This window comes from Rhamphochromis longiceps, linkage group LG16, assembly GCF_057381845.1.
Source record: "Rhamphochromis longiceps isolate RC_006_pf linkage group LG16, R_longiceps_female_GT1.1, whole genome shotgun sequence".
NCBI lineage: Eukaryota > Metazoa > Chordata > Actinopteri > Cichliformes > Cichlidae > Rhamphochromis > Rhamphochromis longiceps.
The window spans coordinates 29,492,777-29,519,182 of NC_140572.1; the positions used below are offsets into that span (position 1 = coordinate 29,492,777).

The 26,406-nt window shown below is 40.1% G+C and overlaps 1 protein-coding gene across 2 annotated transcripts; it reads right to left on the reverse strand.

Annotated features, from left to right (window-relative positions):
* Nucleotides 1-3,994: 3,994 nt before the first annotated feature.
* Nucleotides 3,995-25,670, reverse strand: agpat3 (1-acylglycerol-3-phosphate O-acyltransferase 3). Of its 2 annotated transcripts, none has more exons than XM_085384471.1 (10): nt 25,439-25,670; nt 11,684-11,741; nt 11,278-11,508; nt 10,455-10,624; nt 10,186-10,347; nt 8,591-8,744; nt 8,394-8,496; nt 7,228-7,303; nt 6,213-6,411; nt 3,995-5,905 (listed from the first exon to the last, which is right to left on the reverse strand). In XM_085384471.1, exons 3-10 carry the CDS (start codon nt 11,453-11,455, stop codon nt 5,814-5,816), a joined length of 1,134 nt encoding a protein of 377 aa, XP_085240597.1. In that variant the 5' UTR covers nt 11,456-11,508; nt 11,684-11,741; nt 25,439-25,670; the 3' UTR covers nt 3,995-5,813. The 2 variants fall into 2 exon arrangements, with proteins under 2 accessions (XP_085240597.1, XP_085240598.1); XM_085384472.1 differs by lacking the exon at nt 25,439-25,670 and adding an exon at nt 24,607-24,682.
* Between the last annotated feature and the right edge of the window lie 736 nt (nt 25,671-26,406).

Here is a 26,406-nt window from a genome sequence, read left to right on the forward strand (position 1 = left end):
GGTTTATCCTTAAAAGTGACAGGTTAAATAATAAAAACAGTCGTATTTGTAATATTGAGGTAGGTAATTGATTAGTGTGATTAGTGCATGCAAATATAGACATGTGTAGTGCAGAGTGCTAATGATTGCAAATTATTTCCTTTACACTAATTTCATTATGATTCTCTTGTCAGCTGGTGACAATGGCAGTTATGGTCCTTGGGGGTGTTCTAATTTTAATCCTTCTTATTTTTTCCTTTTTTCCCACATTTGGAATGATTTTCATATTTTGTTTTGGTCTGTCCTGTGGGTGGAGGAAAGTTCAATTATAATCTCTAGGGGGTTAAAAGAAAATGGTAGGTACATTCAATGATTCTTACCCAGTAGAAATGTGAGGGTTCTTTTGACCATTTGCACATTCATTCGGCTTAAAATCACCCTCTCCACAATATTGCACAATATCCACAGTATTGTTTTCCTCCACAGGGTGTCATTTAATTCCTCCAGAGGTCCCTCTACTTCCATTCCCGACCTCTATGTGGGCTGATCAGTATAACCATGAGGTCCTAGGCTAGGAGGAGGAGTTGGCCGTCCGACTGCGGTCTGGAGTGTGGGGCCTCCCTGCTGCTGCGGAGTCGGGGCGGTCTGCCTCTCCCCACCGCAGGGAAAAGGGTAACACCACCTGGGTCTGGGTGCAGTTCCCCCCTCCAGGGGCAAGGGACCCGGTTCGTAGAGTACGCTTGGGGAGTGTGATCGTGTGTACAGCGTCTCTTTATGTTTGGTTGAGTGTGGAGTAAGTGCATATGAGAGCATGAGGGTGGGAATGGATGTTTGTATCTGTGTGTGCCTGTATGTCTGTGTCTATATGTCAGGTTGGGTATCAGGCGCCACCTCTCTGGGGACATCTCAGGCCCTCCAAGGTTTGGAGGCCTATCTCCCCCCACCACCACTTCCCCTGCCAGTGGCGGACTCCCTCAGACATCGGTGCGTTGGTGGTTCTTTGTGTCTGGGGATGGGCGTCCAGGTACACACCGGCTCACTCCTTGGCGGCCGCTTATCGGGGCCTGGAGCCTGGGGCTCGCTCGGGCCACTCCGGAGGTGGGGTGCCCCCGGCCCCTCGGCCTGCGGCTCGTCACTCAGGCGCAGCTGGCTGCCGGCGGAGCTCACGGGCGCGTCACTGCAACTCCCCCCGGCTTCTGCTCCGCGGCTGCTGAGTGAGCCCTCATCTGGGACTCTCCTCAGCTCTTTCTGGGACAGTGGCGCGGCTGCCCCTCTGTTGGTCTTCCTTGGTCTCTTGTGTTCTGGGGGCCTCTGGATGTCTGGAGTTTTGATCTCCTCCATACCTGCTTCATGCCCTGGAGGACGGGGCTGTGGCCCCCCCACACCCTCTAGCAGAGTATTATATGAAGGAACCTTTTAAAAAACAAAAAACAAGCGTGTCCATGCTCACAGGTGTACACACGGGTGATCACACCCACAAACTACACCCTTTTTGGCTCCTACCTCAAAGCACACTGTGTTCTGTTGATCTTATGTGCTGCACAATAATGTTTAATATTTAGTATTTACTGTCATATTCCCATATATCATTGTGATGCTGTTTATTCTATTACTCTTGTTCTCTTCTGCTTGTTTTCTTTTTTCTTTCTCAGCAGGTGATCCAGGTGATCGATATATGCATTTTTTTCTTTCTTTTTTTTCTGATCATTCTGTTGGTTTTTGTTTTTTGCCCTTCTCCCCCGTCCCTCTTCTCAGCTGTTTCTCTTTCCCTCTTTCTTTCTCCCCTTCTTTCCCCCAGTCAAGTCTGTCCCGCATTCAGCAAGTGAAAATAAAATAAACAATAAAAGGTGAATCAAATGGACCATTACGGCGAGGCTGGGATGGTCAATTTGGTAAAGTAAATCCGTTGGGCATCTTTCTTTGCCTTTAGACAACAATTCTGATGGCAAAAGAGCCAAACGGGACAGGCAAAAAAAATAAAATAAATAAATAACCATGAGGTCCTGGTGGGCACATGGCCACGCAGCCTGCTGTTTTCATATTTACCGGCCTGGGGTCTTGAACAGAATAGTGAACCCGTCTTTCAGGGGTACTGACCACAACCACTTTACCAAGTCCGTTATCAAGACTAGTTTGTCACATCTTCACATCTCTGCTGGTGTCAACCATCTTTCGGCCAAGGATGGTGTTCAATCATTTCCTAAGAGGACAATCCTAAGCTCCTGTTTGTTCTCTACCAGCACAGAGCACATGTCATTCATGTTAACACGCATTTTCATGTCGCTGCTGGTGTCAAACATTTTTTTAATCAGATTTGTAAAATTGTAAAAACTATTTATTAGTCTTGCCTTCTCCGAGTTGTCTTCGAAATGTTTTAGGGGCTTTTGATCAAACAAGACAGCTTTTAACAAAAGCAAAAATGACACTTTTTCAGCTTTGCTTCCTCAGAAACCCATTTTTATTAATTATTCCGATGCAGAGTTAATGCCACAGCTGCTGTATTGCCAGTCTGTAAGAGTCCCTGAGTCAGAATTAACTCGATTCAGTGACTGTGCAATATCGTACATCATGCAAAAAGTAACTGACTACAGTAAGAAACAATGATTAATTACAAATTGTGAAAAATGCTTTGTAAGCATCCACTGTGAGTACAGCGTTCCATCTGTGGTTTAATTAGAAGTGAGGCATCGCTGATGCTATTTACAGCTCCAGAGTGTTGAGTGTGACCTTTGCAGATAATTTTGTAAACTGCACCCAGGACAGCTGGGTTTAAATCTTCATCTGCTGTAGCATTTTCTTCACAGTTTAGTAAGATAAACTTGTGGTGCATCTATACCTTTTCTAAAGCTGAGCATCTCATAGTCATCATTTACATAATGTACATATTTATACAGACTCGATATCCCGTCACACCTTGGACATCCGATTGTTAATGTGTCATTCAAAAGGTCTAAAGAGCAGCTAAATACATCTCTACAATATCTAAAGGTGAGCATGACATTCATCATTTGTGTTATATACATATGTTCAGTTTACACAGTCCTCACATTATGTCACACTTGTGACTTAATACTGCATGTCAAATGAAAATTGTGGATGTGTTATGATGAATTACGGTGGATGGATGCCTGTGTGAAAGTTCTTATGGAGAAGTGATGGAAGGTGGAAATGGTTAAATCAGATCCCTGTGTTGACTCTAGTGGACCCCTCCCGTCGTCTATGGTGTCAAAACTGAGTTCCTTTCACCTGAAGTGCTGCATGCACAGAGAAACTCACACAAATCCAAATAAGTCAAAGGAGTAGGAGTTGCTTTGTGATCAAATTCTTTAATATTCTCAAGTGTTTAAAATTGAAGAAAACATAAAAACAGCTGTAGAAAACAAAACAAAAGCTGAGGCGAGAGGTTCCACTAACTGGATTATCTTTGAGATTTCAGAAAATCGTGCAGCTAATCTAGTGTTGTAAATTTTAACGTCACATTTGATCGCATTTAGGAATTAAGAAAATGGGGAGGGAAGAAAAGACATTTGTAATATTTCTTTACTGAATAATAAAAAAAAAAAAAGCATCCAGTGTTAAACGTTTTTGCAAATACTGGTTTGCACTTCTCAGCAGCGTCTTCTGCTTAAGAAACTGATTCATACTAAATAAGAGGATTTGATGGGCTGAATTTCTATCCGGTTGTTGGTTTTGATTTGATGGAAAATAGAAGAGACAAGTGAGGATCCTAAAGCTTTTACAAATATTTAAAGTAATCTCAAAGTATCTCTGTGTACAAATGTGGATTAATTAAAAACAGGTTTCCTCACAAGAGCTGATTACATCCATGCCAACCTCCCAGCTCTACTAGTACATATGTTTATGTACTTAAACAAAAACTTTCAGTCCTTCACTACCACAGCGGTTAGCGTCTATGTTTTCACACAAAAACATAAGCAGCACTAATTAAGGCTTGCATGAAATCTGTAGTTAACTAAAGAAAAAGGGAGGTATAGGACATTTAGCTGCTGAGACATTATGATTATAAAAAAAAAAAAAAAAAAAAAAAAAAGTAGGATAAACACTACATGTGGCACGGGAAGGTAAGGAGAGCACACAACATAAAAATACCCCCTCCCCATCTTTTTCTACCATTAGCTTTTATGTTGGACCTCGAAACATGGCTCAAAAACTGTATTGTACTGTAGCAGCCAAAAGATAATCTGAGATATAACTACAAGCAGTCATGTTTGGGATGCTAAAATCCAGAACTGTATGTGCTTAAGCAGCTGTCTTTAACTGATGTACACAGGATGCCTTTAAAAAAAACCAAACAAACAAAAAAAACAAAAACTGGACTGTAAGTTGTTTACTCAGTTTGGGGGATCAAACCAAACAAATGCATGCTGCTCCACCATGCATCACTGTAATGGAGGGAGGGAGAGAGGGTGGAGACGCAAGTGAGATGTTGGTGCTTGTTTTAAAGGGGTGGCGGATAAGCAATCCCTTGCCTGAGCAAGCCTGACTTAAGGCAAAGGTTAAAATATCAATACTACAGTCTAAATATCAGGAGAGCAAATCAATATGCTTTCAGATGTGTGGCTACATGTTGGTGACCTTTTCCTGGATTCTGGCTCCACTGACAGGTGAGTCATGACTGGTAATCGGCGTGGGTGGCATGTTGAACCTTGCCAGTGTTTGGTTCAATTAACATCACATTTAGGAGGTCAATTGAAAATGAATGAGAACATGTATGCAAGCTAGTAAATGTAAAAAGACAGAAAACAAAAACTGAAAAGTGTCTGTGGGTTTGGGTTCTGAGGGGTACAAATGAGACCTGTAACAGATGGTAGGTATCCTTGATAAGGACGGTTTTCACATTCAGAGCCCTTGATGTAAGTTTGACACCAGCCTTTCCAAACCAGGATGTAAAAGGGGTCAGACCATCATAATCACAGCAGTAAGATGGAACAGTGATTTTACCACATGTACACCACTAAAAATGATGTGGAATTTTGATTCTCCGCCCACGCACGTCTGTTGCTATCCCAGTACAATCAAGGTGAACTGTATCGCATTGTTTGTGTCAAAATAATTACAAATTACAAGAGGGGGGAAAAAAAACAACTTTTTCACCTTCACTGTACTGGTATAGTTGTGCTCAAAGGCATATAAGAACCTTAAGTATGTGGCTGGCTATATACAGCTAAAACTGGTCAATTCTGCATGATTTTGGGTGAAGTTGACCCTGTTAAGGAAAACCAGGCTGGGCCTCAAGGCACCGATTCCCATTACAAGTCCCACTCAGTGAGAAAAGGGAGGGAGACGTCCTGTATGTTACACACTGCTGTTGTGGAAATGCGCCTCCGCTGGGATGGAGGTTAGAGATTAGAAATATGTATCGACTCGTGTTCTGTGGACAAAAAAGAAACAGCGTGTCACCCACTACCCATTGGCTGATGACTGTGACAGGGAAACGAGGTAGGAAGTGGTAGTTCATGTGAGCTCAGACATGTTAGAAGCTTAATGTTGGGTGTTACTGAGATTTAATGGGATCTGGATTGAGGGGGAGGTGGTGGCTAACTGGATTTAGAAAGATGCAGGAGAATACAGTGCTGCATCTCCCCCTCGTTATAATCTGTGATACACCAGAGAACTTGGACCCCAGACCCTCTATACTCCCTCACTCTAGTGCCACTAGAAATGTTAGGTCTGGCTTCTATAATGTTTTCACAGCTGGGACTCCTCCCCAGCCTACCAACTGACTCGACAGTAGGAGGAGAATGAAGTTGGGATGGGGTGAGACACCGCAGGGTGGCCAACAGAAACGGCCATTCACAGGAGGGAGTGACACTTTAGTTTTGTTTCTTGGCCTCTTGGTTGCCGTAACTGGAACCTGTTTTCTTCACCTCAGTGACCCCTATGAGGCGGCGGATCGCTATAGAGGCTGCAGAGAGAACAAAGGAGAAGGGGGGGGGGGGGGGGGGGGGGGGGGACACAACAGGTCAGGAAACCTCACGAGCTTTAAATGAAACAAGCTACATCAGTTTTCATTCTGGGCAGGTGACTGGTTGAATTATACATCCATGACTGACCAACTTCAAAACAGTCAAATACCCAAAACCACAGGAGCTAAAGAACTCAGACTTTACTCTTTTTGCAAGTACAATTAGTGCCAAAAAAGAACCTTGAAAAGTGCAAAACACTAACAGGACATGAGCACCAAACTGTCTAAAAGGTAAGGTTTGACCTACCTACGATGAGGAAGAGTATAAAGCCAATAATGAGGAGAGGGGAGCCACTGACGACCACTCCGCAGGCAAAATTGATGAGTGGTGAAAGCAGCAGTGTTGCCCAAAACAGGAAGTTGAGCAGCGTCCACAGCCTGCGCGGTGGGATAATTGTGGGTCCCGGGAACTTGCCTTCCTTATTGTACATTTCCTGTAAAGCATCCTGGGAGTTGGGAAAGATAGTGGTTACCTTTGTGCTTAATTTGATTTGAAACGACAGGATTTGCTGATAAATTTGACATCTGATTAAAAATAAAATAAAGATCAGGATATGAATTCTAGGAGAAAATAAAAAAAACAAATTGACCCTAGTCATGCTGTGGGGGGCAGTGTGTTGATATGGTACATAGTTCTAAGGGTCGTCACCACCTTTATTTTCACATCCTGCATAAGAAACGTCTTTTTCAGGATAGCAATTCTATCAACAGGCAAAATTATGGGATAATGAATGGTTTTGAGTGTAAACATGGCTTCAGTTATGTGGCCTTCAGAGTCACAAACTGTGTTTTTGACATACAAAGTAATAGAGCAGTTTTCCACCACGATCTTCAAAACACCTACTGAGGTAACGTCTCTTGGAAGGAAGGAATTTACCACACTTTAGTCTGAGATGAGTTCTCATGACCCAACACCTAATTAAGATACTTTAGTTTATCCTTTAATTTGTCACCTGCTCAGTATCCACAGGTTATGGTGTCTGAGTGTACCTCCTGTAGCTTAATGACGTTAACAAGTTCAAGAGTTGGTAATGTTTGGGAGGGAAAATAGATTGGGCTTGATATCAAATTAGAGAAAAAAACAAAAAACAAAAACAAAAAACTTGTCAGTGAATTCTTTCAGCAACAATGGGAAGTGGAAGGAAAATTTCCATGACACTGGGTACTAACCCCCCCCCTTCCCCCATATCCCCCAAACAACAAAGCTGTTAACCCAAATTAACAGTGATCTGGCATTTTAGGAGTCTTTAATGTGAGATTACCTTCTCCTGGTACAGCTTGTGTAGCCAGTTGGCACACTCCTGCTCATCGTCTGGTATATCCTCCACAGAAAACCGCCTGGATGTAAAACAGCAAATAACCATTGGAAGCAGATACAGTTTACCTTCAGTGTCTCAATATTTGGAAACAGGCAAATAATGAATAAAGTTATGAATGAGACGATATCCTGCAGCTAGAGTCGACCACTTCAAAAAGACCTTGCTAATTTACGCAGCATTTTGCGGAGGAATGGACAAAGCAAAAAGTATTAAATTGAACTGAAATAGAGAAGCAGGAGATAAAAATATGTAGATTGCTGTGACCTTTATAGTCCATCAGGTTTCATTGGAAAGATGCATTAGATTATTAATGGCACAAAAAGTGTGTTTGTTTTCCAGTTTTGTTCCTTTTCCACCTGTTAATTATTTTGCTCGTGATTCTGGTTGATGGAATGACAGGCAGCTAATGTGTGTCTGAAGGCCACTACACATTCAGCACAACAAAAAGCAAACCACAATCATAGCCAGCCACACCAAAATAATCACTGTCGAGATAAATTCACATAAACAGCACTCAGGCACTTTTTAAACAACCCCATCAGGTTAATTCAAAAATGTAAACATATCTGCTGAGCAGTTTGCGCGCACGCACGCACGCACGCACGCACGCACACGCACACGCACACGAAAGAGAGAAAAAAACTCAAAGACATTTGGTCTGTAGTAGCAGCTTCTTGCCACCAGGTGCCTCCCTCTTCCCAAACACAATTCCCTCTGATACATGAACATTATCATACTAAGTGATTTCAGGTCACTAAAACAGTATTTTTACCCGTCTTCAGTCAACCTGACCTTGAAACTAAAAACAAAGTGTCCACCACCCTCCTGCTTTCAGCTTTATTTAAGTAAAATCACACTAGTGCTCCAATCTGTCTGTCTATAACAAGCTCCGAGCTCAGGGGAGCACCCTGGCCATTAAAGCTAATGTCCTGGAGTCTAGCCAGTCTCAGTGCCTCTTTGATTATTACAGGACAAAATGCAGTTGGGAGGAGGCCAAAATGCTTAAAACTCATTTATTCTAGTTTACTTGAAGAAACAGCTGAGCGTGCAGTGCCATATTACAAAAAGTGATTGTTCAAAAGTAGAGAGCGGGCATCAGCGGTGCTTACCTTACAGACATATCAGCTTTGTACTTCTTGCCATTGACAATGCCCAGGAGGGTGGGAGTCTGGTTGTCTTTGAAATTCAGAGTCACATCATACACAGCAGTTACTGTTGAGAGAAAGAAGAGCAGGCTGTAAGCAAAATACAAAATAAAAGAAATGCTCTGAACATAGTTTTTGTGTGACTTGCGCGTGAATGCCACCTGTGCCCTTAAGACACTGCAGTGTGGTGGTGAATCCTTTGGTTCGGGGTAATAGGTGATATTTGAGTATGGGCAGGCCTTTACTCTCTGCAACCTGCATACTGATTTGGTGCTTTTTCTCTGTAAAGCGGGTGCCCTCGCAGTACAGCAGAAACTGCAGAGAGAAAGGAGGAAGAGTTGTGTTAACACACACACACACACACACACACACACACACACACACACACACACACACACCAAAATTTAAAAAAAAAAAAAATCTCCAGCTTAAGGTGACCTCTTATCCTGACCCATCCACTACCCTACTTCTGTTAGCTGGAGTACAAATCAAGGTCAACTCAATTTAACAGTACACTAAAATACAGTCAACTCAGGATACCCGTTTGTGCCATCAACTTGTTGTGTCAGTCTGGGTTTTCTGAATCTGTCCATTAAAAACGTGCAGTTTTTGGCACAAGATAATCATCATAGCTAACAGCAAGGTGCAGCTATGTTACTGCAGCCAGTATTACAGTAGATGCAGTTGAAAACATTAGATCTTTACAAGTTTATAGACTTGTCATTAGCATTCCTCCTTAATGAAGGCAGGCGCAGATCTGACTGGAATTACTATATTGTGTAAGACAATTTTCTTTCAGCTACAACCCTGACAGTGTTAAACGGTGTGAAGAGCCAGGTAAAAAAACAAAGATAATTAATACTTATTGGCTGATTTGCAAATCTTATTTCACATCACCAAGTATTATGTAGCTATACAAAGCCATATCGAACAACAAAAGTAATTTGAAGATGAAACAAGGAAGGCATTTGTTTCCTCAACTGTATCGCTAATTTGTGGTCGTTAGGGAAGCCACAGAGTGGCTCTGCACAAGCAGGACCTTCTGCATTTACCAAAACCACCCAAACCATGGAAATACGAAAAAAAACCAACAAAAAAAAAAACAACGTGGAATTCCTTGCTAAACCCAAATCCTGCTTTTTACTCTAGGCCTAAGCTGTCACCAGGTAAAACGTGATGGATGTAGAGAAAATGTACGTTTTATTTATTTATTTTAAAGACAAAAGAGGCATTTGTGGTCTGAAGCATAATGAATGTCTATTCAGTCTGTTTACGCACAGTGGATACTTGTGTTCATGATGTCTGACAGAAAAAAAACAAACATACAAACTCATGTTGAGGCCCTTCAAATAACGCTGCTGTACTCAGAACTATTCGTGTATCACTGCCAAGATAAATTCAGTAGGAAGAGAAACTGGGGCAAAGGGCAGAAACTACAGCATCAGATAGATTATAGATCATTCCCTTTAAAAGTCTAGAAATGTTTTGTTATGTATGTTCCATCTTATCTTAGTTTGGCTGTGCGGTGATTACTCAATTTGCAGGTGACAGTTGATGCAACGACTGGTTTAACTTAAAAGAATTTACAACCTTGTCTGAACTGTTAGAATCACAACACTTATGTATCTTGAAGAGGATATTTCACAATCTTGATTGAGCAACTGGGTTGCAATTGAGACACAAGTAGTTGTCTGTAAGATGAACTTTTACACCTAAACCACAGTCCAGGCGACAGACAAACTGTGACTGTACCTACCCACATATATTCAGGATAGTCTTTGAGCCTGTCTAGGCCTTTGAAGACAGTGTTTCGGTCCTCTTCCCACTTTCTTTTGCAGAAAACAATTTCTAGAAAGTACCACGTCCAGCCAATTAGAGGGACCTTCAGGAGCTCATGTTTGGCTAGCACTTTTGAACTCTAAAGAAAGAGGAAAGACATTTTTATACAACTCTGACTTCACTCTTAAGAAAAAAGCAAATACTGTTGATAAATGTTAATCATTTAAAGTGTGGTGCTCAACTGACCCCTAAAACGCCATATCTTTCACACATGGTCCATCCACACAGAAAGTCAATCTCAAAGTTGTGGTTGAGGATGATGATGACATGCTCCTTGCCAAACTTGTCCACCGTAGCCTGATCGGTGTATAGGGTGCATTCTGTGCCCGACCACCACTCCAGCAGCATCACCAGCTCTGCACAGTGACGATGACGCAGCAGGAACATTAGAAAGTTAGAGGAGAAAATTCATCACTTGGAGCATTTTCAGTGTAAACCATACACAATGTACTAAATGGAAGTATATTTGTGTTACATTATATTTATATTAATCCCTCAAAACAGTCTACCAACACTGCAGAGAATTATCAGCAAATCTTTGTGCGTTTAGGATTCGTGTAATTTTAGATAATTACTCTGGAGCACATTTAATGTCTGTCATAGGGTTAATAAAAGCAGCTGAAGTCATTAACAGCAAAAAGCTGACTCTAGAAAGCAGCTGACAGACAATTTTAATGAGTAACTGGTGAAAATTGTGGAGGCTGTAGCTGCTTAGGACTCATTTAATTTAGCTAAAAGGAGACTGAATATAAAGCCCTTCTACACAGAAAGTGTTTCAAACATTCAAGTGGAAAATGCAGCTGAAACCCTTTCTATGTAGACAGCATAATATCCAACAGATGGCCCAAACACAGCTCATTGTATGTGACACCATTGCCAGATTTGTAATTATTTGCAATCTGTGAATTTCAGAATCGACACTTGACACCTTTTCTTGTTTACATATTTAAAAGACAATTAGCATTTCTACATAAACCTGCAGCAACACATGAGAATCATCTATACTCACGGCTCCAGAGGGAGTAGGAGAGCCGGCAGTTGATTCTGCGATAGAGCTGCCTGTTGATCGGCCAGAGGATGCAGGTGCACAGCTGAATGAAGTTTATAATGAGGCCGCTCACCACAAACACAAAGCCCATCAGCAACTGCAAGATGAACAGGCTCTTCAGGTAGGCCAGCAAAGCCATGGCTGAGGAGCCTGGAGGGCTGAGTGGGCTCCTCTCTATACACTACGACCAACCTGAGGAGGGAGCAGAAAAAGAAGGTGAGCACAGTGAGTGCAAAAGGAAAAAAGACATGCAGGGTACTAAATAAGGAACAGATCAGTGTAAACACAAGGTTATCAGGTGTTTGTGTCAGGTGATCCTCAGGCAAACATGCTTTAAGATGTTCAAAAGGGCAACAGTGACTCTTACCACGGTGGAGTCCTTTTACAAGCCCCGTTTACACGGCCCTTCTGCCAGCACCACAGACCTGTGAACAACAGCAGAGGATAGGCTCAGGCAACAGTGATGGGAGTCGGACTAGACTGCAGAGCCATTACAGCAGAATTTAATAAATGTATAATGCCCGTTTCAAACAGGATGAATTATTTTAGCTAATAACATAAGGAGGCCAGAGACCGATATTGTTCTTCAGTGTGGGTGAAAGGCGAATCAAAAGGGGAAGGCTATGAAACCTGGCTGACCAACCCGGGTATTTACAGACAAGTTTCGACACTGAATGTAGCTTCAAAAATTGCATCTACGTGGATGTATGTATCTCAGAGCTTGCACAGTATGCCAATATTAGGGCTGCCACAAACGATTATTTTGATAGTCGACTAGTCACCGATTATTTTTGCGATTAGTCGACTAATCAGATCATCATCCATTGGACGTACAGCGTACAGCTTATTGCACCAGCAGCATCTGGTCTTATATAACTATCATTAGCTTACAGCTTGAAGTGTTTGTGCTAACTAAAAATAAAGACAAGATGGTAGTTAATTTTTAATGAAATTTGCAGATTGTTTCGGTGAAGTTTAATAAACTCCTTGCTTTCTAAAATATAACAGGACACCGGAGTATATTCTCCAGCGTCTCACACTTCTGATAATCAGCTGTCTGCTTGACAGTTTTAGCTGTGCAAAAAACTATAACTTTAATCTCAGCCAAACCGATTTACTCAGGAACAAATAAAATACTAAAGAAAGCCAAACAATAACATTTTTAAGTTATCTAAGTGACTTATATATATATATATGTTTAACCTGACTAGCGAAAGACGGCGGTGGGTTTGAAAACGATTTGCCGGGAGTCCGGTGTTCTCACGGCTCTAGTTAGCCTTGCCCCCGGCTAGCTAACGAGCTAGTGGGTAACAGACGTCTCCGAAAACGTCGGAGCGCTTTTGAAAATATGTGGTGTCTTGATAAACTGAGCAGATATTCGAGGTTTACACAGCTACATTCTCGCCTGAAAATATGTTAAACGTTTATTTTGTGACCCAGAAAGAATAATAAGAGTAAAGTTAAAACTAACTAGCTGCCGCCATTGTTGACAGCTGCGCTATGAATTCTGGGACACAGCTTCTTCTTCTTCTTCTTCGGGGTTTAACGGCAGCTGGCATCCTTGTACATGCAGTGCTGCCATCTTCTGTTTCAGTCCGTTATTACACTCTTAAATCCTACTACTCATTCCTGCGTCCTTTGTGATCTTACAAAGCTTCAAACGATGCGTCGACTATTAAATTAGTCGTCGACGATTTTAATAGTCGACATAATCGTGACTAGTCGACTAATCGTGGCAGCCCTAGCCAATATGCATGTGAACCACTTTAGGACAAGTCTTGCAAAGTAACGTGTCACTATTCATACATAATTGATGTCAAAGATGAGCTGATATCATCATCATCATCATGGATGAATTTTCAGCAATAGTCACAGGAGTACAAAGCTGCATAGCCCTCAAATTTCAAAGTTTTAGACAGGAACCTTAAATGCAAAACAAATATTTCAACAGAGAACATCTTAAAAAATGTTTTAAACAAATAAAACTGAACTGACAGTTTCAAATCTCTTCTTCTATGGTGAATCAAATAAAAATGATAAAGTAGTCAGCATTTTGAAGACATCATCAACCTTGAACATAATTTAAGTTTACGAGCCAGAAGCCCACACAGAGACCCGGGTTACTGAGTCCTGTCTGGGCTTGTAATTTTCTTGTAGCTTCTCCATTTTCCTCCAGTAGATGAAGTGGGAACATCTGATTGCCCTGAGGTTAGGGCACGATAGTTAGCTCTGAGCTGCTGTATGCAAGTCTTTATGAATACACATAACCAGTTGATTAAAATGAATTGAACTCAGTATTATTCACAGAAGATGTAAATACATTAATCTGTGTGCTACCAGATGTTGTTCTCTTACATAGTGCTTTTCTTCTCTGAGCACTTAAAGCGCTTTACACAACTTGCCTCATTCACCTAGTCACACAAGCACTTTTGTGCTTTCTAACATTCACACAGTCACACTCTGAGAGCAACTTAGGGTTAGTATCTTGCACAAGGATATTTGGCATGCAGACTGGAGCAGAGATCAAACCACCAACCTTGCAATCCTCTACCTCCAGTGCTACCTCATATAAGCAAAGTTAAATTAAATGTAAACATATAGAACCAAATAAAACTAAAAAAAACTTTCTAAAGATACAATGGAAAATAATTGAATAAATAATTTCAGTGTATAACTGAAGTTAATCAGGAATCAAGTAGTGAACTTGAAAGAATTAATTCAGCAGTAAAAGTAAAACTCTTCTCATTATCAAAACTAAAGTTGTTTTTCACAAACATAACTATTTGTGCCAGCAACATCCACATGAGTTTTCAACTGCATAAACTAACATAACTGTGTCAGAAAACAAGCAAAAAGGGAAGCCGTGTACTGTCTGCCTGCATGCTGAACAAGGGACAAGAAAACACTGTGTGCTTGGTGAGCGTCCAAATGACAACAGTCTTCAACCACAGTCTTCAACATGTTATCCGAAACGACTTGTTTCTTGTTCCCATTAAATATACAAAGCATGTGTAACCAGTAGAGATGGCACGATAACACTTTATGCCCTATACCGATATCATAAATTTGGATATCGGCCGATACCGATATGAATCTGATAGTGTTTTTTTAATCAATAAAACTGTTTTTTTTTTTAATATCTTGCTGCATTTTGTATAAGTTCATACTCAAGTTTAAATAAACAACACTAAAGCTATTCTGTTATACCTGTATGTAAAAAAATACACTGCACCCAAAATATTTCATAGTTCAGCAATACTGATCAATCTAATAAACTTAAACCTACTCCATCCTTCCTATTCTGGTATTTTAAAGAGTACTTAGCAGAAATATTAAGCAACCTAACTAATAGGGTTGCAACTTCCCAGCAAAAAAATAAAATAAAATAAAATAGGGAACCACCCCCCACCTCATGATGCTTAATCGACTTAATCAACTTTAATTTGATGCAGCGTGAAAAAAAAAAAAATGCACAGAAATAAATTATTTTTCGAGAATAATTAAATAGATTCAACATCTTTGCAGACTGCACAGGTGGTGTCTTCCCAAAGGAAAAAGTACTAGCTTACTAGGGTATATTAGACTTAACAGTTACTATATACAGTAATGGACTTCTATATATTTTACATCAGATTAAAACTTTGGTTTAAGATTCAGATAATTATTTATTAAAAGCTAGACACAAACTTTGCTAGATCCACCCCTGCACAGTTACCAGCCGTCAGCTACATAGAAAAAGATCCTGGTGTAGAAAGTTATATTAAATAAATTCTAACAACAGATTATCAAGCTTAAACGTGCTGCTGTTATTCAGCCGCTGGTTTCCTCTTTCTGGTGCAAAGTGGGCCAAAAACAAAGACAGACGGACTCGCGACAGAAAAGCCGATCAGCTGATCATTAATCAGTTTCGTGATTGAAGTAGCAGCAGGAGAGGGAGGGAGAGAGAGGCAGTCGCTCCATATATCAGTTGTTAAGCTTAACGCGGGAATGCTTTACAAACATTCAGAGATGAACTTACACACTTGCTTTACTTCTCTCTGGGATAACTTCCTCGGAGATGATATGCTGGTTTGGTAGAGAGCCTCCAAATACACACAGCCGCTCTATCACGTGAGCACACTGCTCCTACGTGCTACGGTTATGAGCTGAGTTACGCCATGTCGCAAGTTTTGTGAGGTGCTTTTTTGATATTTAATGGATCGGATTACATTTTTTAAATTTCTCTCCGATATCTGATCCAGTCATTTACGTCAGTATAGGACCGATACCGATATGCAATATCGGATCGGTCCATCTCTAGTAACCAGTACCCATCCTTCACAAATAACGTAGACTGAAGACAATGTGTGAATCAGTTAAGAGGGCTAACAAACTATATTCTAAATTGAGTACTTTATCAATTACAACAAATTATACAACTGTACTAAAAGAGGCAAAATTATGAAGTAACCCAATCTACTGCATTAGCCCTTTTCCAAGACTGCAACAGACTTCTTCAACGACCATCACAGTGAAGAGCAATCCAACCAGTTTTTCATACAACCATATTGCGGACACAAACCTAGATTACAGTGTGTAGGCAACAAGTCTTATCTGGTGTACTCACTATCTCACACACTGCAACCATATATATCAATTTAGCAGTCTGGGTGTAAAGAAAATTAAATCTTAAATGCACACCTGCAGAAGTTTGGTTCAGTCCCGTCAGACCATCAACATAAACGTGTTTACAAATCTCTGGACATGAAATCACCCTAAACTTTTCCAAGCATGCACTAACTCTGCATTATGTTACAGATGTGACCTTTGGTCATGCATACAGCATGATAGGGAGGGTGAAGTTAAATACTGCATATTTGTCTTATGGCTGAGATGGGTTAAGAAACACTGTGGTTAATGAGGAAGTCCAGAATAAGTCGCCACGAAGCATTAATAGCAACTACACAAGTAGTCTATAATAGGCTTACTGATAAACTGCAATTCAAGCTTGAAGTTTATACCTTACCTGTGACTGTCAGTCAAATTAGAAGCACGAAAGAGGATTTTTATACGATTATTTTTATTTCTCTGTTTTAACTTCTAACTGCTAATTTTATAATTGAACAAATGAAAGCACAGTGTTTTTTTATGTAAAATAGTGAGTCCATGTTAAAAAACAAAACAAAACAAAAAACCTAGGTTTACAAGCCAAATCAGTGAGACTTTTGTTAATGTTTTTACAGCTAAACGCCTTAACCTTTTCTTGGAGGATTTAACTCTGCACACTGATAGCAGCTGAGTGTAATGTTTGGCCACAAGCTGCCGATGGGAGAAGTTCCCCAACCTTAATTTGCGTTGGCAACCCGCAGCGACTATGAGTGTGTGTGCATGTTAGCTCAGGCGAGTTACTTCTACACACATCATGAACTTTGTCCCAGTTTTACTCACAGCATATGTTCCCCGTGCAGCGCTGGAATCAAACTGAGTCACCTCAAACTTTCACTCAACTCCAACTCGCGGCCATGATTCACAGGACAAACTCAATTTTACACACCAGCAATCAAAAGACACACAGCACATTTAAGAATTAACTGGCCAAAAAAAAAAAAAAGGAAAAGGAAACTCATGGGGCAATCGTGGCTCAAGAGTTGGGTGTTCGTCTTGTAATCGGAAGGTTGCCGGTTTGAGCCCCGGCTCGGACAGTCTCGGTCGTTGTGTCCTTGGGCAAGACACTTCACCTACCGCCTACTGGTGTTGGCCAGAGGGGCCGATGGCGCGACATGGCAGCCTCGCTTCTGTCAGTCTGCCCCAGGGCAGCTGTGGCTACAACTGTAGCTCGCCTCCACCAGTGTATGAATGTGAGAGTGAATGAATAGTGGAATTGTAAAGCGCTTTGAGGGGTCCCGAAAAGCGCTATATAAATGCAATCCATTATTATTACTCCCTAACTTTTTCTCATAAGCAGATCTTTTTAAAGCTAAACATGTGAAACTGTATAATTTACACATTCACTTCCATGCAGTTTTTATTTAACATTTTTATGGAGCCAATTAATTGGTTTAACATTGGTAGCCACTAAGTGTTTTTCTATTGTGTTATTTTAATTTTGTTCCAGTTAAATGTTCAAAGATGGTTTAAGGGAGACTTTTTTAAACTGCATTAAATGTTATAAACTTGTATAGCCTTGATCATCACTAAAAATCTAACTTACCTTCTACAAATATGTTAAGGAGATGACTTGAAACATGCCAGTAAACAAGACATGTACTCTTGACACAGTAAATGGTTTCTACATTCTTTTCAAACATCTTTGTGCAGTGAACTTTATTTTTCAAACAACACAATGATCATACGGTGTTCTGTGGTAAGAAACCTGGTCTTCTAAGGCTGTATTCAGTGAGAAATCTACAGATGACGTGCACCTCACTGGAAATGTAACTACAAGTTAGATCAACACAGCTCACTTTTGTGAGCGGAACCACAATTCATTCTGTACATTTCTAGCTATTTTTGCACTGCAGATTTACATTAATTGGTGAAAATGTCTATATACAGTATAATAATCATGGCATCAATATAAGACCACAAAGGTCAGCATGATTCTTGGAGGGAGATTGCTAAAAGTAGTGGAACGGATGTGAAACAATGTATAAAGAAGTGGAAACATTTGAGACAAATACATTTGAAAGAGAAAGTCACATTTATTTATTTATCTATCACAGCTAGCACTGGATGTTAAACGCCGAGACACCGCCACAAGGTAATTAACATCAGCCACATAGGTTACATCGTAGGTTCTATAAAAGGCCTGAAGTCTAAATCAGGCATTACAGACAGGATGACTTCGAGTCCTCTACAACATATATGTTCACTCTATTTGGACTTTTTTTCTGTTGGCTACTGTAATGTATTGGTACTGCAATAAAACCATGGCAAGGCAACTCATTCTGTCAGGTGAGCCGGCCAAGTGCCTGATTGGATCAGTGTTCGATGTCAGCTATTTAGGTAAGTAGTTCAGTGTTAAGACTACTGCTTTAACCCTTTAAACCCTTTTATTTTGTTATCGTTTTTATGGTTAACTCTGTTTTCCTGGGTCTTCTTTTTTCGGTTACCGGTACTAGTTTTATTTTGTTGTATTTATCCACGATACCTTAAAGGCCGGTCTGTGAAAATATTGTCGGGCATAAACCGGTCCGTGGCGCAAAAAAGGTTGGGGACCGCTGAGCTAGCGCAATAATTTATTTTTTTTTTTGCATATGAAACCGGAGGAGTTGTACTTGCATCTTATGCCATCAGCTTGTCCTAGGTCACGGTTTCCTTCCACATATAGCTTTGCAAAAATTGCATAAAAAGAGCTTGCAGGAACAAAAACATAATGTTCCAGAAACACGCTTTGCTTATCCAATCAGCTGTTCGTAACACTTCCCACATTGAAATAGACGTCAGTGCGAATGATCGCATGTCCGCCATTACCTGCCCGAAACCGGAAGTGATGTCATTTTCGTGGAAAATGTAGTTTTTTACTTGTAGGCCTTAAAAGCCTATACTGGTGTTTTTATAAGTCATGTTTGACTTTATGCTTTTCTGAATAGTTGCTGGGATGCTTACAACTCGAACTGCACTGCTTAAAATAGTTTATTTTGATGCACATGCTGTTTTCTTTGCAAATTTGCATCATAGGATTGTTTTTCGTTTTTTCTGTAGTATATAAAAATTGGTGTATCTCAAAAATAAAACTATGAAGACACTCAAAATAAATTTCTTGTTGTTGTAAACTATTTCTTGCAACTTTTTTGTATTAAAGTTTTGAGGGATAAACCTCTTAAATTTCTCCAAGTAGAAATATATGTAAAAAAAAAAAAACTAAAAAAAAAACTAAAACGATTTTCAATTTTTTTGTAGTTTATTGCACTTTTTTTTGCAATTTATGTAGTTACTATGGACTTAATGCATACATATTATTAAAATTTGGGCTATAACAGTTGTATTGATGTATAGCAACTTGAAATGCTCCCAAAAATGGCACTACAGCATGTAAAAATATAAAGCAAGCTCTGGCAGCCTTGGTTCTATGGTAGGTCTTAAAGGGTTAATGCTCACATTCACCCTTTCCCTCAATAGGATGAGAATCTCAACAATACTGAGCTTAAAACACCAACATAGATTTAAGTCAAACAAAACGTTGTTGTGCAAAAACCAAACATACTAACATAGAAATACTCTGGAAATTGAAGTTGGTCTGTCATACAAGACATCCAGAAAAATAGAGGAAAAACAGCTGGTGGATGTCCAGCTCCCTGAAGGTAATGGGCCCACCTGTAAGCCCACACAACCTGAAGGAAAGATTAGTACTGCTGACTGTGTTAAAGCTGCTTAAGGCTGGACAGCTGCTGCTGCTCTACATTACCTGAATATAACTTCTATACCAGCTGCTTGCTATAAGTTTTTAAAATGAGAAATGTACATTTAGAGACACTAGTTAAATTATGGAAAAGTTCAACCACATCTTGGCAGGAACTGCTCCTCTATCAAAGCATTTTAATTATAAAAACTTACTTTGGCTTTCAAACGTCTGCGCTCCACTTACAGCAGGGAACAGCCGAATGATGCCTAGGCTGGACTTCAACAGCTACTAGTCTCTAGCAAACACCTGGGTTTTTCCTGGCACTAAATTTGCCTATGGTGGGTGAAGTAACCACAAGTAATCTGACCTGACAGAAGTCTGTGCACTGCCTGTTATTTTTTGGCTATCTGATAAACATTTTAAGCTTAAGGAAAAAAAGCCCCACATTTGCTAACAATATTCAATATTTGGTGGAAGGCCAAAACCTTTTTGGCGGTCATGAAAATATACCTAAAAATGGTAGGATGCATATTAAGTTGTACCATTGCAGCATATTAACGTCTTAATATGCTGGGGAAACAGGACACAACGCTTGTCTCACATTCAACTTACCAGTAGACATAGTAGGCCATTGCCATGAACACCATCGCCCCACAGATCCCAGTGAAGATCATGACAGCACTCTGGTTCAGCATTTTGGCTTCTGGTATTCCACCAGTTCACAGCCAGAAAAAATATATACTAAAAACAAAACAAAGAAAAGGCCTGCAGATAGCAGAGGATAGTCACAAGCTGCCCTGCTTTGTCGCCATAATAATCCCACAGAAGGGAAGAGGGAGATTATGATGATGACAGCGAGAACACAGTCAGATCCCAAGAACCTGTAGGAGGAACTACCTAATCAGCACACGAGTTTACCAGGGACCAATGAACTCGCCCATGAACTCGAGAGTTATTAAAAAGCATAAATCTTCATTTAAATCAGCATAAAGTAAACACCTCAATGAATTGTTATCAGATTTGGCTAAATAATATCAGAAGGAAGTCTAGAAAGACAGACAGCTCACTTCAGAAAGGAAGGAGTCACACATACTGTTTGCAGTGTCTTACAAGCATTCCCATCCTCTAATCCAGTGTATCAGATTAGTGCTGATTAGCAGGCTATGGGTACCCTGGATATGTCACATTCAATTAACATTAACAAAGAGAAGGCCTAGTCTCTGCCCAACCATAGTGAAGTAAAGAGAATAGCATTGTTACGCTAAAGTAACCAATCATAATTTACTGTATTGTGATTGACCTTGCCATAAGCTGCTTGTTACTAACATCTTGCATCATGAAAGTGATGGGTTCAAAGAAATGATCAGCAATATCCTTGAAAAATCTCTTCATGTGATATCTAGTCGTGTTTTCTTATTGGTTTTTTACTGGCTGAAGATGGACCCTTCAGAGGATGGCTATTTGCGTTACCACAATTTGTCAACGAGTCTGATTTACCTTACTTAACAGACGTCTATGAATTTTCTGGTATTTTTTTGGTAATTTTGTTAAAACAAATCAATATATATTTAATCTTGATTAACTGAAATTCCACTTAATAAAACCAGTCAACTAGTTAAGTATATTTATTACAGCCCTAGTGGGTATTCTTTGATGGAAGCACAAAATTCTTTGATGGGATCTGTAACAAATGACCACAAAGCCTGAATCAGAGTTCAGATTATTGCCATGCCTTGGGGATACAGGTCCCCCCCCCAAACAAATGCACATAATCACCTATTGCTTATGTTGTTTCAAACAGTGAAACATCAGCAATAACTTATTGCTGTAACAACCAATCTCAGGCTATTGAATCGGTTAACAGTAACAAGTTGGTAGTGACAACAGACAGTTTTCAAAGATGGATGCAGTTAACATCGCGACATGCTTAGTAGCTAAAAACCTGTTGATCACAAGTCATGTGAAAATAATGATATCATGGACAATCCTTCTTTCTGAGACTTAGCATGAAACACCTCTGTAAACTGCATTCATATAAAATAAAACATTTAGTCAATTCTGTCTACACAATGGCAAGTCTGTCCACCTGTCAAAGCTGGTTGCCCATTAATTTCATATGCAACTCTAACCTGAATATAGAGATATTATATGCCATGCCAGCATCCTCTTTCCTTGACAGTACCTTGGGTAAGGAAAGGATTTACTACAGATCTCCATTACTCACCCACACAAAGATAGCACACAGGGCTAGCGGGCAAGTTACCAAAGGCTTCGGATACTTGCACACAGTTAATGTGGTCCGGACAAACTAGCAGACAGAGGCATAAATAAACTGTCAAGTGATAGCTGAAGCGAGTAGGTTGACGTTACAGTACAGTTCTAGGGTCTTACCACCGGGTGTTAAAGCCAAATACCAACGGAGATAAAAATACATGGTGATAGCTGGACAATGAAGGTCATTCATATTTCAAAGCATGAAGAGCTCTAAATCCCTGCACAGCACTACTGAGTGTGTTTTAAAGCCACAACACTTACTACACAAGAGACAAATGTAATTCTTGGCAGGTAAAAGAACACTTAAAGTGCATTTAGTTTCTTTAATTATGATCATGCACGCACAGGAAAGAGCATATGCTGGAATAATGATAATAATAATAATACAGCAAGGAAGATTAAAAGGTGAACTCAACCTGCTGTATTTGCCAAAAATGTGGCTCCAAATGTGAACCTGCCGGTTGAGCTCATGATCATATTAGCATATTTATACTGGTTTGTTTATGTGTGGGGGGGGAAAAAAAAAAAAAAAAAAAAAAAAAAAACTATGATCCTACTAACGTGTATTGGCTGTGTAGCCATCTGGGACCATTTAAAACTATGAAAATAAAGCAATCTCACCTTTGCATGGTGTCAGTATTACAATAATCACAGCAAGCATTATGGAAATCTAGTCAAACATTTTGTGCAAAGCTTCTACATATGGGTTTATCACTGAGGTTAGGTGAAAAGCTGGCTGATGTAAAGAGCCTTGGATCATTTAAACATTAGGTCCTTCAACACAAGACCATTTAAAGGTGGGAATATTATACTGCTACTCCCCTCACTGTTCTGTATAAGACTACAAAGGTTAACAAAAAGAGGGTCAACTAGTAAGAGCAGGGAGAGTTATGTGAAATTCTTAGACAGTTTGAGTATGAATGCACCAGGCTGAATCTGAATGCAGGTAATGAATGCTACAAAAGTTTGACATTGTTCACCCCGATGACACTGCTTAGATAAAGTCTTAACACATGTCTCAAAGTCCAATAGGACAATACTATGCTTGATTACTAGATAAAGGAGATCAATAGGTTACAACTTGTAAATGAGCAAGTCACTGCACTTTGGATCAACAGCTGGTTCAATTATTAATAGCATATATACGTCAACGATGCCTTTAGGTATAGGGCTGTGCGATATGACCAAAATCTCATATCCCGATATAAGACATCTATCGTCCGATAACGATATAAATCACAAAAATTTAACATTTTCTGTAAATTCTGTGAATCTCGGGCAGCTCGACTTGCGTGAAGTGTTTCCAGCTGGGCGTCGTGTACCTGGAATCGAGTGTTTTAACCGATGCATGAAACTATATATTTTTAGACATAAGTTGTAACGGCCGCCGTTGTCTTTTTGAGTATTTATTGCACAGCGTGCTGCAGGGAAAAGCGTAGCACTATTTTATTGAGCATCCCACTCTGTTTAAACTATGAAAAGGCTGATTTTATTTTTAACTTTAGTGAGAATACACCTAACAGGTAAATGTGCCGGATGCAGCCATTTTGGATATTAACCTGCCAGCTCCCTAGCACAAAGTCCGATCTGATGTCCAACGACTCTGATGTGGAGATATCGTTTTTTTGAGCATTGACTGTAGCAGTGGGCAGAGCTATATTTTACCTAGCTACCCCAGCCTTCTTTTATTGACTTACTGTCGTTATCTTTGGTAGGATTTATGAATTTCTCCTTTTTCTTTCTTTGTACCATTGTCTTAAATCCTAGGAACTAGTGTTTTTACCCTTTTTTAAAATCCACCTTTTCCCACACTGAAATCAAATCGAGTCTGGCATTCACCTCCTGCACCATCTAAACAAAAAGCACCATTGCCTCCATTAAAAAGGAAGAAAATCCATTACATTTTAGTGCAGAACTAGTGATTCTTTTAAAATTTCTATAACATGACACTAGTGCTTGTAGAAGATACACTTTTACTGCATTGTCAGCGTGTTTGGGATCATTGGTCATGCTGACAAATTTTTTGTAGAATCAACTAAACAAGTGTAACTTGTTCTAGTAACAAAGTGCCTAAAGATACTATTTAAAATTGTTATACAAAACAACTTAGTAGAATAAACAACACTGGTTCTTCTCCAGCCTTAGGTTCCTCTTCCCCCCCCATTCCTAAATGATTTGTGTCAGTGTTAAGAGACTTATAAAGCAAAAACAAAAAATATCATTTCTCTGAAAATCATCAGGTACAAGGACTGGACTGAGAATGAGGGGGGGAGCAGTCAATGTCCAAAGAAAAACTTAAAGACCTGGAGCACTATTGCTCTTTAAAAACATAAATGGCAGCTCAAGACTTATACAGGATTCATTGATCTTGTAAAATTACTAAATAATGAATAGCAGCAGTGATCCAGTCCACATATCCTCCTCTCAAGGTCAATTAAAGGCATGCATAAACACCAACAAGTGGCCCTATATGGCAGTGTGAAGCAGTGGGTGCACACTTTACCATTCAATATTTAATATAAAAAAGTGAAGTTTTATTAACGGACTTCCCTTTTGCCCTTCTGGTTTTACTCTTAGTAGTATGAGACCAAGCTGTCTCTTGCACCAAGCAGTCACATTATCAACACTGGTTTATTTTAAAAAAGGGGGAAAAAAATCCCCGTTCTGGTATAAAAATGCTGAGAGTTACTTGCCTGTCACGCACTGCTCGTCCAGCTGGTTAAAAGTGAGGCTCAAGAATAAAGTTAGCACGGGTTAAAACAGCCGCAGACTTCAATGAACTTTAGTAACCTCAAGAGTCGTACGAGATCTGTACGCAGGTCAACTCTGAGCCAGCTGGCGCATACGACGTAAAGCGTGACAGAGCGGGGGTGCAATATAGCAACATTTAACTACGAAAAATGAACCCAGTCATAGCTTACCATGAACTCTAGCATATCATACCTTAGTGTCAAAGTGTTGCAGCCCAACCTACTGTATCTGAATGCAAATGCTTAAGATGTCTGTATGCACCAAATGCGGCATGCCTGGGCTGATAGATTCTCAGAGACCAACTAGCCAGCAGGTCCCTTCAATCCTACCACTGACACGGCTTATCTTTTGTCACACATGGCTCGGCTGCGGCCGTTAAGCTAGCTGCTCTGTGAAGTCAAAGTTGCAGACACACACACACACACACACACACACACACAAAATTCCCTCAGAAGAAGACGACATTAAAGAAAAAGCCACCCCAACTGTCTTAGCTACTGCCAATAGAGATAGTAAATGTGTGAACACTGGTTCGACTAAATGAGCCGAGCGGCACAGGAAAGACAGGTGCTAACGGTACAAGCTAGCATGCTATATAAGCAACATCCACACAGCGAGGCTAAAAAATGTTTTCTGGCGACAGGATGGCGTCTATTAGATTGACTCTTTAGCTGCTAATCCCTGCCAACTTTTCCCCCATCCTTTGTTAATAGGTACCCGTTATTATCTTAGGCTAGTTAGCCAGTTCTCGTTAGCAGCCAGTGTCAGCCTTACCTGAAGATTATTCGCTGGGGACTCGGTGGGTTTAGTTACACTTTTTCGCCGCTTTCTGGCCTTCTGGGGGCGTAAAATGAGCCTGTCAACAAACGTTGCCCTACTCCGTCGGTTTCCAGAGACGCAATAAAAATGACTTGAGGCAATAGGATTTGCAGGAGCTCTATTGTTTGTCGGTTAAAGCCCCACATTTCCTCCAAACCCATCTGAAGGTGGCCTGTCCTACATCCGGTCCAGCCCCTCATTCATTTTCACAGAGATGCACAAAAATACACAAAAACATGCACAGACGTACTGCAGCGCACTCCCGCCGCTGCTGCAAGTTTGGTTACAGGTAAGAGCAGATAAAGGCATATAATGTCTGTTTTTATTGATTTTTTGCTACCATTTGCAAATATATGTTTACTCCATACAGCGCAGCAGACTAGTGCAGCGATTTCTTGGCCAATCAAATTTAGGTTTTACCCCCTTAAATTTTCTGTTTCGGGAAGAAAACCTGAATCTTCAGTTTTAAAAAAATGATATCATAATGTAACATCAAAATAAAAGAAAGTCACTGTTTTTAAACTAGTTGGGTTTTTTTTTTTTAACATGTCTACTATTACTAACTGCCTACATTATTACATATCAGCCCTATACTCTCAGTACATCTTAGTCGACTTTACAATTTTGTCCCATATCTAGCTTTTCTACACCTTTTATCTAAAATTCTACCATTTTCTTGGCCTTGCATTCAAAATACTACATGAAGCATTTTATTCACGTACAGATTCCCGCTTTGCAGTGTCATGTCACTGGTTTTTTTCATTTCCTCAGCAAGTGTGCATGCTCGATTAACTTTAAGCCTCTTTAGCCCTCTGCTGGTGCATACCCATACCTGCAGCTACTCCGCACTTCTGTGGGAATCTAAACCTTCTGTCTCAGTCATATCTGGAATATTATTTTCTTATTTTTAATTTTTCAGATTA